This window comes from Mirounga angustirostris, unplaced genomic scaffold (assembly GCF_029215605.1).
Source record: "Mirounga angustirostris isolate CCGP_5_RB_7025 unplaced genomic scaffold, mMirAng1.0.hap1 SCAF_4, whole genome shotgun sequence".
Taxonomy (NCBI): Eukaryota; Metazoa; Chordata; class Mammalia; order Carnivora; family Phocidae; genus Mirounga; species Mirounga angustirostris.
This window is the reverse complement of record NW_026991712.1, coordinates 79106963-79121176: the sequence shown is the minus strand read 5'-3', so window position 1 is coordinate 79121176 and position 14214 is coordinate 79106963. Positions and strand designations below refer to the sequence as shown.

At 35.8% G+C, this 14214-nt stretch overlaps 1 protein-coding gene across 1 annotated transcript in view; it reads left to right on the top strand.

Annotated features, from left to right (window-relative positions):
* SNTG1 (syntrophin gamma 1) overlaps positions 1–14214 on the top strand; it is a 957526-nt gene that overhangs the window by 744564 nt on the left and 198748 nt on the right. The window contains exon 12 of the mRNA XM_045896572.3: positions 8334–8463. Coding sequence (XP_045752528.3) covers positions 8334–8463 — 130 coding nt within the window. The remainder of the gene's footprint in view (positions 1–8333; positions 8464–14214) is intronic.

The following is a 14214-nucleotide window of genomic DNA, read 5'->3' as shown; positions in this document are numbered from 1 at the left end:
AGACCTAAGAAAGAGGCAGAACACTCCAGATTAGTAGGTGACAGGTTTAATAAGCAAAGGAACTTACTTATGTGGTTTGTCTTGGGTGACTGCAAAATGAGTAGATCTCTGCACTCACCGAACAGAATCTTTAAGTTGATATAGAAGCCTTAATTGGGTTCAGTGATGTATACCATCCAGATGGTTTCAACAACACCTTATTCTCTCAAGGCAATGTCCTTGGAATAGCTCCCACTGTAGAAATGGTAGGCAGAACATACATTCTAAGGACAGGGCAGGTGGTGAGGAGCCTCCAATAGCCTGAGTCTAGCTTGAGGATCAACTGGTAATCATATCTTCTCCATAACCCCATCTAACATCTGTTCCTATACATTGGTACTGTGGCGTTAAGGGAGAAAGTGGCATAACTCCTTTAAGATACACAATTCTCTCTCTGGAAAAGCTCAAATTTCCTTTGGGCAATTCTAGACCAACTTTGCTTAGTTTTTTCAACCTAGAGAAAAATTATCTTGTCAGATATTCCCTATTTATTTTATTTCTCAAGTTTATGACATAATTATTGATAGTTCAATAATACAAGCCTAACAATTACATTTTAACATTTTCTGTAGCCAGAGAAGGATAGAGTCCCTGCGAATATGAGTATATCTGGAAAATTGAAAAAACAAATAAGGAATAAACTTTAAAAGAGCATATTTCAGTAAGTTTTGGGCTTAGGTAAAAGATTTCTGATTGATAAAATAAAAAGATACGTATTTCTAAAACCCATAAAAATTTTTTTAAACCCATAAAATTTTAACAAAAAAATAGGGTAAAGACACCAGATATTCAAGAGTTGGAACTCAAGGCTATCTTTTCAGAATGACATAGAGATAGGCAGGATTCAAGAATTGAAGAAAGACAAGCTATGGAATAGTTTTTACAAGGAACAGGATTATCCAGTTGTGTGAGATAAATACGATGACTGTTAGGTAAGCAAAAGAACCTGCAATATATATAATGCTGACTGCAGTGAGGGTAGAAAGATGGCAAATTAGATCACAGGTACTAGGATCCTGATTCCCAGATACCAATTGTATTGGGACTGTTTTGCACAAAGTATTATTTTTTTTCCAGGGAATTCTGACACATCAGGAAGAAAAAGCTATAAATTTAATTCAATTAAAGTTATTAACTGCTGGGAATTCATAAGGTAGAAATAGCTGGAAGTCAAAATGGCAGGAAATTCTAGGACAGGAAAAAAACACTTAATTGTTATGGATGAACTGGGAACTCAGTCTATGGAGGAATGCAAATATATGCTGAATAAATTTATGGACAAAGACTATTAGAAGGGTTAAAAAAGATGAAGAAGAATAAGATAATTAAGTGGTAATGGAAAGGAAAAGATTATAGTCAAAGAACAGAAATGTCAGAATTTAAGTTTGACAGTGGAACTGTCTTGAATGACAATCCAATCTCAAGTTACCAAAAGCAATGGATTTCTAAAATAATGGAAAGAAAATAAAAGACATACAAATTAGGAAGGAAGAAATAAAACTTACTTTGATTACAGATGGCATGATAACGAATGTAGAAAATCAGAAAGAATTGACAAAAAAATTCTTGTAATTAATAAGTGTTGATAGTATGTATGCAAGATACAAGATTAATATGCAAAAGTTAATCACTTTCCTATATACTAGCAATGAGAAGGAGAATTTGATATGAAAATTACAATACCATTTATATTAACACCCAGATAAATGAAATGTTTATCTATACGAAGAAAACTACAAAACTCTGGTGAACAAAATCAAAGGAAAATTAAATAAATGGAGAGACAGTCCATGTTCATGTATAGGAAATCTTGATATTGTCAAAAAATAAAAGGCACTTAGGTTAGTGATTCCAGCAATTTACTCTATTTCTTGTTGAGTTCAATTCACATTCACCAAGTTCAAGATCATTTCTGCACTGGGCATCCTATCTTGGTTGACCGCCTCATTATAGCTTTCATTGATCAGGCTAAAAACTTAAACTTTTTGGTGAGGTACATGAGGAGCTCTTCTGAACTATTTTGTTACCCATTTTCCAAGGTTTAAATTTCCAGTTCATTTCATGATTTGAAACACAATAACTCATCATTCTCTAAGTAAGTCCTGTAATTTTATGCAACTTGTCTTTTCCCTCCCCAGTATTCCCTTTGTCTGAAAAGCTCTCCTATCCTACTCCATTTATTATCTGCAGTTATTGCAAATAACTTAATTTTATGTAACTTTCTGTCCTCTAATTTTTCTATGTGTAAAATAAATATAGCAACATTTATCCCTCATACCTAGCATTTTAAAGACTTTTTTAAAAAGCAGTTTTAGGGGGCACCTGGGTGGCTCAGTTGGTTAAGCGACTGCCTTCGGCTCAGGTCATGATCCTGGAGTCCCGGGATCGAGTCCCACATCGGGCTCCCTGCTCAGCAGGGGGTCTGCTTCTCCCTCTGCCCTCTTCCCTCTTGTGCTCTCTGTCTCTCATTCTCTCTCTCTCAAACTTGATCTTTAGATTCAATGCAGTCCCAATCAAAATCCTAGCAAGTTATTTTGTGATTTTTTTGGAAGAGTCAGAAGACCCAGAATAGCCAACACAATATTCAAGAACAAGAATAGTTAGAGGACTGACACTACCTGACTTTAAGACTTAGCAAAAGCTGCAATAATCAAGACAGTGTAGTACTGCAAAATAATAGACAAATAGATCAGTGGAACAGAATAGAGAGCCCAGAAATAGACTCCCATAAATACAGTCAGCTGATATTGACAAAGAAGCCAAGACAATACAACAGAGAAAAGACTCTTTTCAACAAATGGTGCTGAAACAACTGGACATCCATATGCAAAATAATGAATCCAGACACAGACCTTATACCTTTCCTCAAAGTTAACCCCAAATAGATCAGAGACCTAAATGTAAAACACAAAATTATAAAACTTCAAGAAGATTACATAGACAAGAACCTGAATAAACTTGGGTGTGGTGATGATTTTTAGACACAACCCTGAAAGCACGATCTATGAAAGAACGAAGTGATAAGCTAGACTCCATTAAAATTAATAATTTATGTTCTACAAAAGATAATGTCAGTAGAATGAGAAGATAAGCTATGGACTAGAAGAAAATATTTGCAAAAGACATCTGATAAAGGACTGTTATGCCTCCCCCCACCCCCCAAAAAAAGGAAGAAAGAAAGAAAGATGAAGCTCTTAAAACTCAACAACAAGAAATCAAACAACCCAACCAAAATAAATAAATAAATAGGTCAGAAACCTTAACAGACACCTTACCAAAGATAATATGCAGATGGCAAATAAATGTATGGAAAGATGCCCCACATCATATATTACCAGGGAAGGGCAAATTAAAACAACAGTGGGATACCAGCATACCTATTAAAGTGACCAAAACCCAGGACAGTGATAACACTGAATACCTAGAAGGATATGGGGAGCTAAGAATTCTCATTCACTGAGCAGAGAGGATATTTAGGGAAATAAAATACTCTGTATGATATTATAATGATGGATACATGCCATCATACATTTGTTCAAACCCACAGAATATGGAACACTAAGAGTGAAGCCTAATGTAAACTATGGACTTTGGGTACTAATGATGTGTCAGTGTAGGTTCATCAATTGTAACAAATGTACCACTGTAGTTGGGGAACATTGATAATAGGGGAGGCTATACATGTGTGGAGGCAAGGAGTATTTTGGAAATCTCTGTACTTTCTCCTCAATTTTTCTGTGAACCTAAAACTGCTTTTTTTTTTAAGATTTTATTTATTTATTTGAGAGAGAGAGAATGAGAGACAGAGAGCACAAGAGGGAAGAGGGCAGAGGGAGAAGCAGACCCCCTGCTGAGCAGGGAGCCCGATGTGGGACTCGATCCCGGGACTCCAGGATCATGACCTGAGCCGAAGGCAGTCGCTTAACCAACTGAGCCACCCAGGTGCCCCCTAAAACTGCTTTTTAAAAAAGTCTTTAAAATGCTAGGTATGAGGGATAAATGTTGCTATATTTATTTTACACATAGAAAAATTAGAGGACAGAAAGTTACATAAAATTAAGTTATTTGCAATAACTGCAGATAATAAATGGAGTAGGATAGGAGAGCTTTTCAGACAAAGGGAATACTGGGGAGGGAAAAGACAAGTTGCATAAAATTACAGGACTTACTTAGAGAATGATGAGTTATTGTGTTTCAAATCATGAAATGAACTGGAAATTTAAACCTTGGAAAATGGGTAACAAAATAGTTCAGAAGAGCTCCTCATGTACCTCACCAAAAAGTTTAAGTTTTTAGCCTGATCAATGAAAGCTATAATGAGGCGGTCAACCAAGATAGGATGCCCAGTGCAGAAATGATCTTGAACTTGGTGAATGTGAATTGAACTCAACAAGAAATAGAGTAAATTGCTGGAATCACTAACCTAAGTGCCTTTTATTTTTTTTTTCCTTTCCTTTATCACGTTCCCAAATACTTAATAACCAAATCAAGTAGATGGCTTATTTTTAATTCCACCTGAGTCAATGTTCTCTCCTAGTACACAGAAAACCACTTTCTCGAAACAGACTCTTATCATTGTCCATCTTGAGTATTGCAACTCCCTCTTACATCCCCCTTTGTTTTATTATCATTTTTTTCCTATCTTCTTAACCACCACAGAGAGATCTCTCTAAAATACAAATATGAGCCTTTCATTCCAATGCTTGCATGTTTCCATTGGCACCCCCTGACTTTCAAGATTAGGTAGAAATGTTGTAACATGCTTTACAAAGCTCTTAATGATTAGGCTTTACTTTATCTCCCCACTTTATGACTCGCCACTTTCCCACATGCACATTGTCCAAGCCAAAAAGTCCATATTTCTCCCAACATGCTCCTGATATTTGGTTTTGGATTAACAATCTCCTGTCTAAATGCCTTCCCTTCTCTTCTCCATCGAAGCCCTTCAGCCAGTGAGAACCAAAAGCTTGAAGTAATTTTGACGCTACTCTCTTCCTCAAATTCCATTTAAAAAATGGTATTATTAACTCACATCTTTTCTAATAACTTTATAAATCCCTTGAGATAATTGTTTCATTTTCACTCTAACACATATTTATTTCAGTTCCATATCCTCTCATAGTTTACCAGTTATAATATTGGTAGTCCTCTATATAAAGGCCTGCAGTTGCTCCCTCTTGTCTCTGAGCCCCTCAACTGACATACAAAGCCCTTCTGCTCCAAGCCTGCCTGCTTTTCCATGTTCATGTTCTACCCTTTCCCTCATGAATGTGGCAATCCAGCACTCCAAACTGCTATACTTTAGTGTCTGCAATTCTTGCTCCTCATGCTTGAAGTGCTGTCTCTCTCTGCTTTCTCCTTTTCACTCCTCACAAATTTAACATCTTGCTATATATGCCTTCATGAGATATAAAATCAGCAATGAATCAAAATGTGAATTATTAACGGTGTTAATCAGACATATATGTAAATTTTTACATATGCATAAATTATATTGAAAATTATGTATGAACTTTTATAGTTTGCAGAATATTTCTCACACAAAGGAAGAATAAATTTGAATTAAAAAAAAATAAACCTGCGCTGAAATTTAGCAACTTTTCATTGCCAGAGCAATGGCCAAGAATCCTTAGAAAAATATAAAAATATTGAGCAGATAATAACTTCAGGTTATTTAATTCTAATATTGTAACTGTTTTTTCAGCAAGTGTGTGTGTGCATGCATGTGTGTATATTAAGAATCATAATTCTGTCTGGGTATCCTCTAGACTACTACAAATACTGTTAAAGTTTAATGTCTCCCAATACCAAATAAACGGATAATGTAGTCTATTGATTTCAAAAGCACTATAGTTCTTCCTAAGTGCCTGATGAAGCAGTAAGTCCACTAAACATTCTCAAATATTGCAGTCAAGACTACATATTAATGGATTATTCACAAGAAAATTATTCATAGAGCTTCAGTGATATGTGAAAGTTATCTGGATCTCACCAGTTACTCCATAAATACTTGTTAAATCAAGTAGATTATTCTCATTTTCCTATAGAGGAAATTGTGTCACAACTAAGTGGACTAATTTGCCAATACTCTCATTTATTCAATAGCAGAGGAAGACATATGACCCAGACTATAATCCTTATGACCAGACTATTTTGGAAGAAGTCATATGGAAGCAAAGGAACTGTTCAAGTATTTCACGTATATTCATGAAAGGGTTTCCATTAAATCAACCTGGAGAGTTGAAACAGAATGTAAAAAGTGATATATGTTAACATATAAGCCTGGATTTAAAAAAGATTAGTCCCTCAGAATTCTTCTTTCTAGGGACTATGTAATGTATGTGATCACATAGATTGCAGATTTGATTTAAGTGTATTTACTTTAATCAGCTAAAAATATCAGAAGCTGCCATGATTCATTTAAAGCAGAGAGGACAAATACATTCAGGACATGCTTTAATTTATGGTACATGAAGCAAAGGTTATAATCATCAGAGAGCGGAAAGAAATGTGTATTACTTAACTCAAATTAGTTCTCATTTTCCATGGATGGTTGAGCTCTCTGAATATTTTAAATGTCTTCCTCACTGCTGAATATCAAAATTAAAGCTAAGAAAGACACATGAAGTTATAATATTCTTTTCAGGCAATGCATATTTTTTTCTCGTCACAAATTCAAAAGAATGTTACTTCAAAGAGACAGTAGTTGTACTTTCTAAAGTCTTTTCATGTATTTTTAAGAGAAAACAAAAAAAGTATATGTGAACACTTCCCTGTTATCAGTTGAAAGGACTCGGTGAAAGGTATAAGAGCAGATTTCTCTAAAAATATCAATAACTTAGATGCAGAGTGCCTTAGAAGCAAAAGCTTTAGCATGTGTCCACTTATGAGATATGGACTAGTGTCACAGGAAGGCAGGGAGTTGAGCCAGACCTGTGCTCTGTGGAGTGTTCTTTCTTTGGGGAAGCGAAATCCTGCCTACTATCCACATATACCTAGTTACAAAATGCAGAACACAGAAAAGGTATTAAGAGAAAAAGATATAAACTTATATAACTTACAAAGCCTTTGAATGTTGAACTACAGAACTTTTCTATTTCTTCATAATTGGCTGATATTTAAATATAGTGTGTGCATTTCCAAAGTGTATCATGTTACACAACAGAGTAATTCTCAAGCCCAAGCAATTTGGCTAACTTCCATTCATTTTGAAAATTTTATTAATTCTTGTCCATTAAGCTCATATCTAAATATGCAAGAACTTGATACAGAAAAAAAAAAAAAAAAACAACAACAACATTAAAGCTGTAGGGAGCCAGTTTGAATTCTATAGCACTTTGGTAAACAATTTAGGATGGCATCATTTAATTTTCTCTAACAACAACAACGACCAAAAAATCAACAAAAGACCATAAGGATATTTATATTGGCCATTGGCTTTTAAAGAAAAGTTTGTTTGTTATTGAAATGCACAACATTAACAGAAATTCAGAGAAAATTTGAATCTGAGGAGGAGCTATGAACCTCTTGTCCAAACTATCTTTGAGAAGAGGAATGAACTGAGGTTGAACATGGTTTACAGCTAACAAAATGCTGCTGCTCATGACGTCAGGCAATTTTTTATACGATGTTTAATGTTTGTGTGTCTTTTTTGGTGATCTTTCCATTGTAAATCACAAAATGCATTGAAAAATGTAAAGGGGTGCCTGGGAGGCTCAGTCAGTTAAGCGACTGTCTTCAGCTCAGGTCACGATCCTGGCGTCCTTGGGTTGAGCTGCCCACAGGGCTCCCTGCTCGGCGGTCAGCCTGCTTCTCCTTCTCCTCCCCGCTCCTGCTCTCTCTCGCTATCTCTGTTGCTCTCTGTCTCTCTCTCTCTTTCAGACAAATAAATAAAATCTTAAAAGAAAAAAAAAGAGAAATGTAAAGAGGAAATGATGTCAGCCAAAGTAATAAATAAACTTCTATGTATATTTTTATGGTAAACTGGGAAAATAAGCCTTCTAAAATGTCTTAGATATTCTTCCATTTACATAATATATATTTTACAACTCAAATCTTCTCCAAATTTATCTGAATCTCAGGATACTTTCTAGTAATTCAAAATTATATGTTGTCTGGGTTCATTCTTAGTGTTCCATTTAAAAACAGAGATATTTATAAAGAGAAATAAGCACATATGAATTTGAAGCTGTATTTGTATTGTGTAAAAGAAAATCTTTCAACAGATACTATTTCAACTTGCAAATAGATAAATGAGATGATGTTTGATCTGATTTGTTCTGACATGTCTGCAGGCAAAATGCTTTTCAAGTCATTGCTGTGGACGGGGTCTGCAGTGGGATTATTCAGTGCCTCTCTGCTGAAGACTGTATTGACTGGCTACAAGCAATAGCAACTAACATTTCAAACCTCACAAAGCACAATGTAAGTAGTGATTCAAGGAATACCTGGCCATAGAGTTTCTCAGCCGTGGTAAATTTCTGCAGTATATATGTAACTTTACAATAACTACTTGGTGTTTACCTAAGAGTGAATTTATATCCATCATGAAAGCTATTCTGGAATACTTATTTAAAGAAAATCACTTTATTTTGAGAGTTTTATCCCAGTGTATCAGTTCAAGAATACTTACACATTTAAGTTATTTTATTTTATTTTATTTATTTATTTGAGAGAGAGAATGAGAGAGAGAGAGAGAGAGAGCACAAGAAGGTGGGAGCAGGAGAGGGAGAAGCAGACTCCCAGCCGAACAGGGAGCCTGATGTGGGACTCGATCCCAGGACTCCAGGATCATGACCTGAGCCGAAGGCAGTTGCTTAACCAACTGAGCCACCCAGGCACCCCACATTTAAGTTTTCATTCACAAACATGATAAACCATCAATGTAAGTTAAATAAGTGAAAATAAATATGTACATATTTATTGTAGGTATATGTACATATAGATATATGTACATATAAATGTAGATATATGTACACATATATGTAGATATATATGTAGATATATATACATATAAGTATAAAAGTAGATATATGTACATATAAGTATATGTACATATATCTGTAGTTATGTATATGTATGTACATATAAGTATAAAAGTATCCTGAACTAAAGCAGTACTGAATTTTGAGATAGCATTATTGAGCTTCCATTAGTGATTTTAGAATTGCAGCTGCAACCATTTGATGGGGTAAGAGGGGAGGGTGAAAGAGTCGGCATGGAGACTGAAGATCCCACCTGGGACGATGCTGGCACAGGAATAGTCAGAAGACATTCTGTGGGAACCAGCAACCCACCTCTTAGAGCCATGTCTATAATACCAGGAATGGCTTCTCTACTTTTTCCTTATTTTTCTACTCCAACCTTTCTTTCCCCATTCCGATCTCTTCATTATCTTTATCTTCTTATTACCACTATTCTTTCATAATCTAATGAATCCTTTCTCCCCCTTACTTCTAGCAGAAGTATAGTCTAACAAAATATGCAAAACTAAAAACATCACTTCCTTGAGTACTGACATAGTTCATTAAAGGTTATTTGATCAGGGCCACATCACTATAATCTCTGCCTCCACAGTCACATCATGTCTTCCTCTGTGTGCCTGTTCTCCTTTATGTGTCTCTTATAAAGACACTCATCATTGGATTTAGGGCCCACTCAGATAATCCAGGATAATCTCGCCCCAAGATTCTTAATTTAATTACGTCTACAAAGATCCTTTTTCCAAATAAGGAAATCTTTGAAGTTCCAGGAATTTGATGTGGATATCTTTTTTTAGTGGTGGGAGGGCAGTCATTGTTTGGTGTACTGCAAAAACTAATATGGCAGACAAACAACAACTTAGATTCAGACATTATGTTCTGATTTATTTCCCAAGGTGGTGTATCTAATATCAGCTGAGTTTTCAAAGTCTTTATTCTGCACTTCATAAGAATGAACCTAGAATTTCTTTCAGTTCATCCATGGAATTAGGGTGTCTTCTTCTCCCTCTTGCTTGTCTCTAGGATTTTCCCCACATTGTCTGGCTCCCAGGGAAGGGCTGTCCTTGATCTGTCCAGAAAGTCAGAGCTTCTCTCAAACTACAGCCTCCTGCACTGTTGTACATTGCTTCATGACTAAACCCTCCTTCAGGGCAAAACAGCATTAAAAAAAAAAAAAAAAAAAGAGAGAGAGAAGTAATAAGGATCCCTCCCATAATGGGGACCCCTCTTCCTAGTTCTTTATTCTAAAGGGTGGGTTTTCTCTTGGGATTTCTAGGTGCTCACAGCAGCTGTTTGACAGCCTGGCCTTGGAGCAGGGTCGTGAGCCTAAAAGAGAAAATGTCATGAGTGTCCTCTCCAGAACCCACGACTCCCAGGGGGCCCTTTCTCAGGCCTCTAGTCAGAAAGATGAGCTTTTCTCACAGTTTTGCTGTTCATGATCTAATTTGTCTTCATCTCATGTCAACTCTGGGAAATAAAGGAAGCAAAAACAAAACAAAACAAAAACAGGAAACCCACTGTAATCATATTAGTTGTTATTAAATTTTTACTTTCTCCCCAGTGTCCTTGTTGTTAATTTCTTTAAAGATTTTTCATGTAGTCGCCTTTTATATTTTGCCCAGTGTATTTAGTTATGGTCAGTGCGAGAAATGGGCTGCAGTGGGCTTATTTCTTTTCGTCTAAAGCCAGAAGCAGGAGTTACTTTTAATAGAAATAAATGTAAGCAAAAAGGCAGTGTACTAAAAGAAAATAATTGCTATCTTATCTTGACATATTTTGGAAATATCCTTTAAGAACCCAGGTAAAACTAAGTCATTTTCAGGGGCGCCTGGGTGGCTCAGTCGGTTAAGTCGCTGCCTTCCGCTCGGGTCATGATCCCAGGGTCGTGGGATCGAGCCCCATGTCAGGCTCCCTGCTCGGTGGAGAGCCTGCTTCTCCCTCTCCCTCTGCCTGCTGCTCTGCCCATTTATGCTCTCTATCTCTCTGTTAAATAAATAAATAAAATCCTTAAAAAAAAATTAAGTCATTTTCAGTCAAATAGAAAGATATAGAAAATTCATAAGAAAGAATGTTGAATCAAAGAAATACTGAAGGGTTTTTTTTTTTTTTTTTTTAAGAAAAAATTCTAGATATAGGCTTGGAGATGTGGGAAGGAATAAATACTAAAGAAAATGATAAGCTTATGAATAAATTTAGATGAACATTGTATAAAACAATATTACTTTTTTCTTGAGGTATTTAGATAAACAGAATTAAAATGTATCCCAAAGCAATATCATGTATGCCCAAAAGAAGTCAATGTAAATAAAACCTGATATGTTAAAAACAGATATTTTTTTACTTATTAGAGGACACCCTAACTTAATAGGCAAAGTGTATAACTTAAAAATTGACCAAGGAACAAGTGAGAAAATAATGTTAATACAGAAAGAGAACTCCACAAGAAAATAAAAGAAATAAAAATAAAAGAGCAGAAGTTGGACAAGTAGGAAGCACAAAGTAAGATGGTGATTTAAGTCCAAATATATTAAGTATTTACAATAGAGTTAAATAGACCAAACTGTCCAATTGCATATAAAGATTGTCAGACTGGACAACAACAATATCAACAAAAATAACATTTATATATTTCTTACCAGAGAAGGTATAAAATCAAGACATTAGTAGAACAAAAGTACAAGTATAGAGGAATGTAGTGCAAACAATAATGAAAAATAGATGTGGGAGCTTTGTTGATATATCAGGTAAGGTGAACTTCATGGCAAATATATTACCAAAGATAGAGATGATTGTTTCATAATAATAAACATTTAATTCACTAGGTAAATGAAGGAAATGCAAATACTGATGTCACATGGAATAAAAAATACCTATTATTTGGGATTGAAAAAGTAGATTGAAAAGAAAAAAAGAAGTGCAATTCCAGAGCTAGAACTATAAAACAGTTAAGACATATTTCTGACAAAGAGGAAAGAAATATAATGAGCTGTGTGATCACAAGAGGAAAATGACAGATTCATACAATTCTTCATTTTAGCCCATAGAGAGTCATTAGCACATTTTCCCATCACACACAGGTGGAAATCTCCCATTAAACCATTCACTGAGCACTAAGTGAGTCTGGGATACCTCCCTAACAATGCCCCAGGAGTGGAGCACACTGTAGTTATTTTTCTGTTAAGACCAATCAGCTTCTCTCACTGGAATTCCTTAAGGCCAAAATAGTTCTTCTCAGATTATCACTATCATATCTATCCTATATATACCTTTTAAATGTTAACTGCCCTACCAGAAAAAAAAAAAAATGAATAACCATGTATTTGTTTTAAAAAATCCTAATTTTTAATCTATAAGTTACAAAGAGTGACAAAAGAAATTTGAAAATATGATTTAGTCAATAACTCTAAACTAGCACTTAAACTTGGTTTTATTTCAGATTTTTATTCTGTGCATCTATGGTGGGCAGACTAATAGCATCCCCAAAATATCTATGCCATAATTTCTAGAACCGGTGAGAATATTATCTCACATGGCAAAGAGAGTTAAGGTTGTAGTTGGAATTAATTTTTCTAATCAGCTAACCTTCAAATAAATTGATTAGGCTGGATTATCCAGGATTGCCCAATGTAATCCCTAGTGTCTTTAAAAGTGAGAGAAGATAAGAGGTACCTGGGTGGCTCAGTCAGTTGAGCATCTGACTCTTGATCTCAGCTCAGGTCTTGATCTCAGGGTCATGAGTTCAATCCCCACCTCGGGTTCCACACTGACTGTGAAGCCTACCTTAAAAAAAAAAAAAAAAAAGTGGAAGGAAGTAAAATGAAAGAACTATGGAAATAGCAATGTGAGGAGGAGGTCTGACGCTGCTGGCCCCAAAGATGCAGGAAGGGACCAGAACTTAAAGAAAGCTAAGAGGCCTGTAGAAACTGCCAAAGACAAGGAGATATTGCTTCTCCAGAGCCTCTAGAAAAGAATCCATCCCTGCCAGCATGTTGATTTTATGCCAGTGTGACACATTTAGGACCTCCGACCTATAAAACTGTAGGATAATAGATTAGTATTTTGTTTTCAAGCCACTAAGCTTGTGGTAATTTGTGATTGAAACAATAGAAAACTAATTCAGCATCTAGATAAATCCCCTGCATTTTTTTCATCTAATCTAAATCTCATGGTTTAATCTGAAAAGCATACCTCTAGTTTTATCACATTTAGTCTTCCAGAATAGACACAAAATGCATTTGCATATATCTGAAAAACAGCCTAATATGCATGTTATTAATTAATCCAAGTGCAAAGCAGAATATGGTATCATTTGAGGCCCTACCTCCTTTAAAAACAGCTCATTGTAATATTACAACAAAAATAATCATAATTGTTGAGTTGCAACACACTAACGAAGATGTCTTTGGAGTTGGAAAGAGGGTTTGTTTTTCTCAGTGCCTTGGCAGGCCTGGCTAAAAGCCTTCAAATACTACAGAAAATGAGGCAGGATAAATCATCTGAAGGCTGTGAGAACTGCTGGTGCCGAAAGAGCAAGTGTGACTGGTCCAGTCTCTTGGACAGAGGTCAGAACTAATGTCAGAGGGAGTCCCTGTGAAGGTGTGATGTGGGGAGTTCTGTCTTATTTGGGGAACAACAGCAGCAGTGGCCTGACCAAGGAACTAGTGCGTCCAACCTGACTTGATCCTGATCAAACAGGGCAGCACCACTGTCCTATGTCCTTGCATTTTTGGTCCTTACCATAGTCCATGCTGAACAAATATGAAATGAACGAATGAGCCAGTCAGTCAATCAGTAGTTGTTTGAAGGACAGATAACTGCAAAAGTGGGGAAGAAAAAGAGGGAAAGGGGAAATTAATTGAGCTACAGTAAGCACTGCAATGAGAATTTCTCATTAAATTCTTCTAACTTATTAAATACTACTCTTTAAATTCTTACAACCTTGGAAGCATCATCTGATTTAGAATAGCTGTGGAGAAGAGGTCCTGTCAGCGCTGTGCCCCTCCAGCATAGATGATTCCTGTAGGCTGCCTATTATCTGGACATATTTCCCTGTCCCTCATAAATCTTTACCTCTCCTAAGAGGTGTCTGATAAACAAGTGTGTTTTTTTTTTTTTTTTTCTTTTTTGAAACAAATCTTCTGAATGACTTTCTAAGAGGCAAGAATAGAAAAATACAGTGGACCAGAGGGTCAGG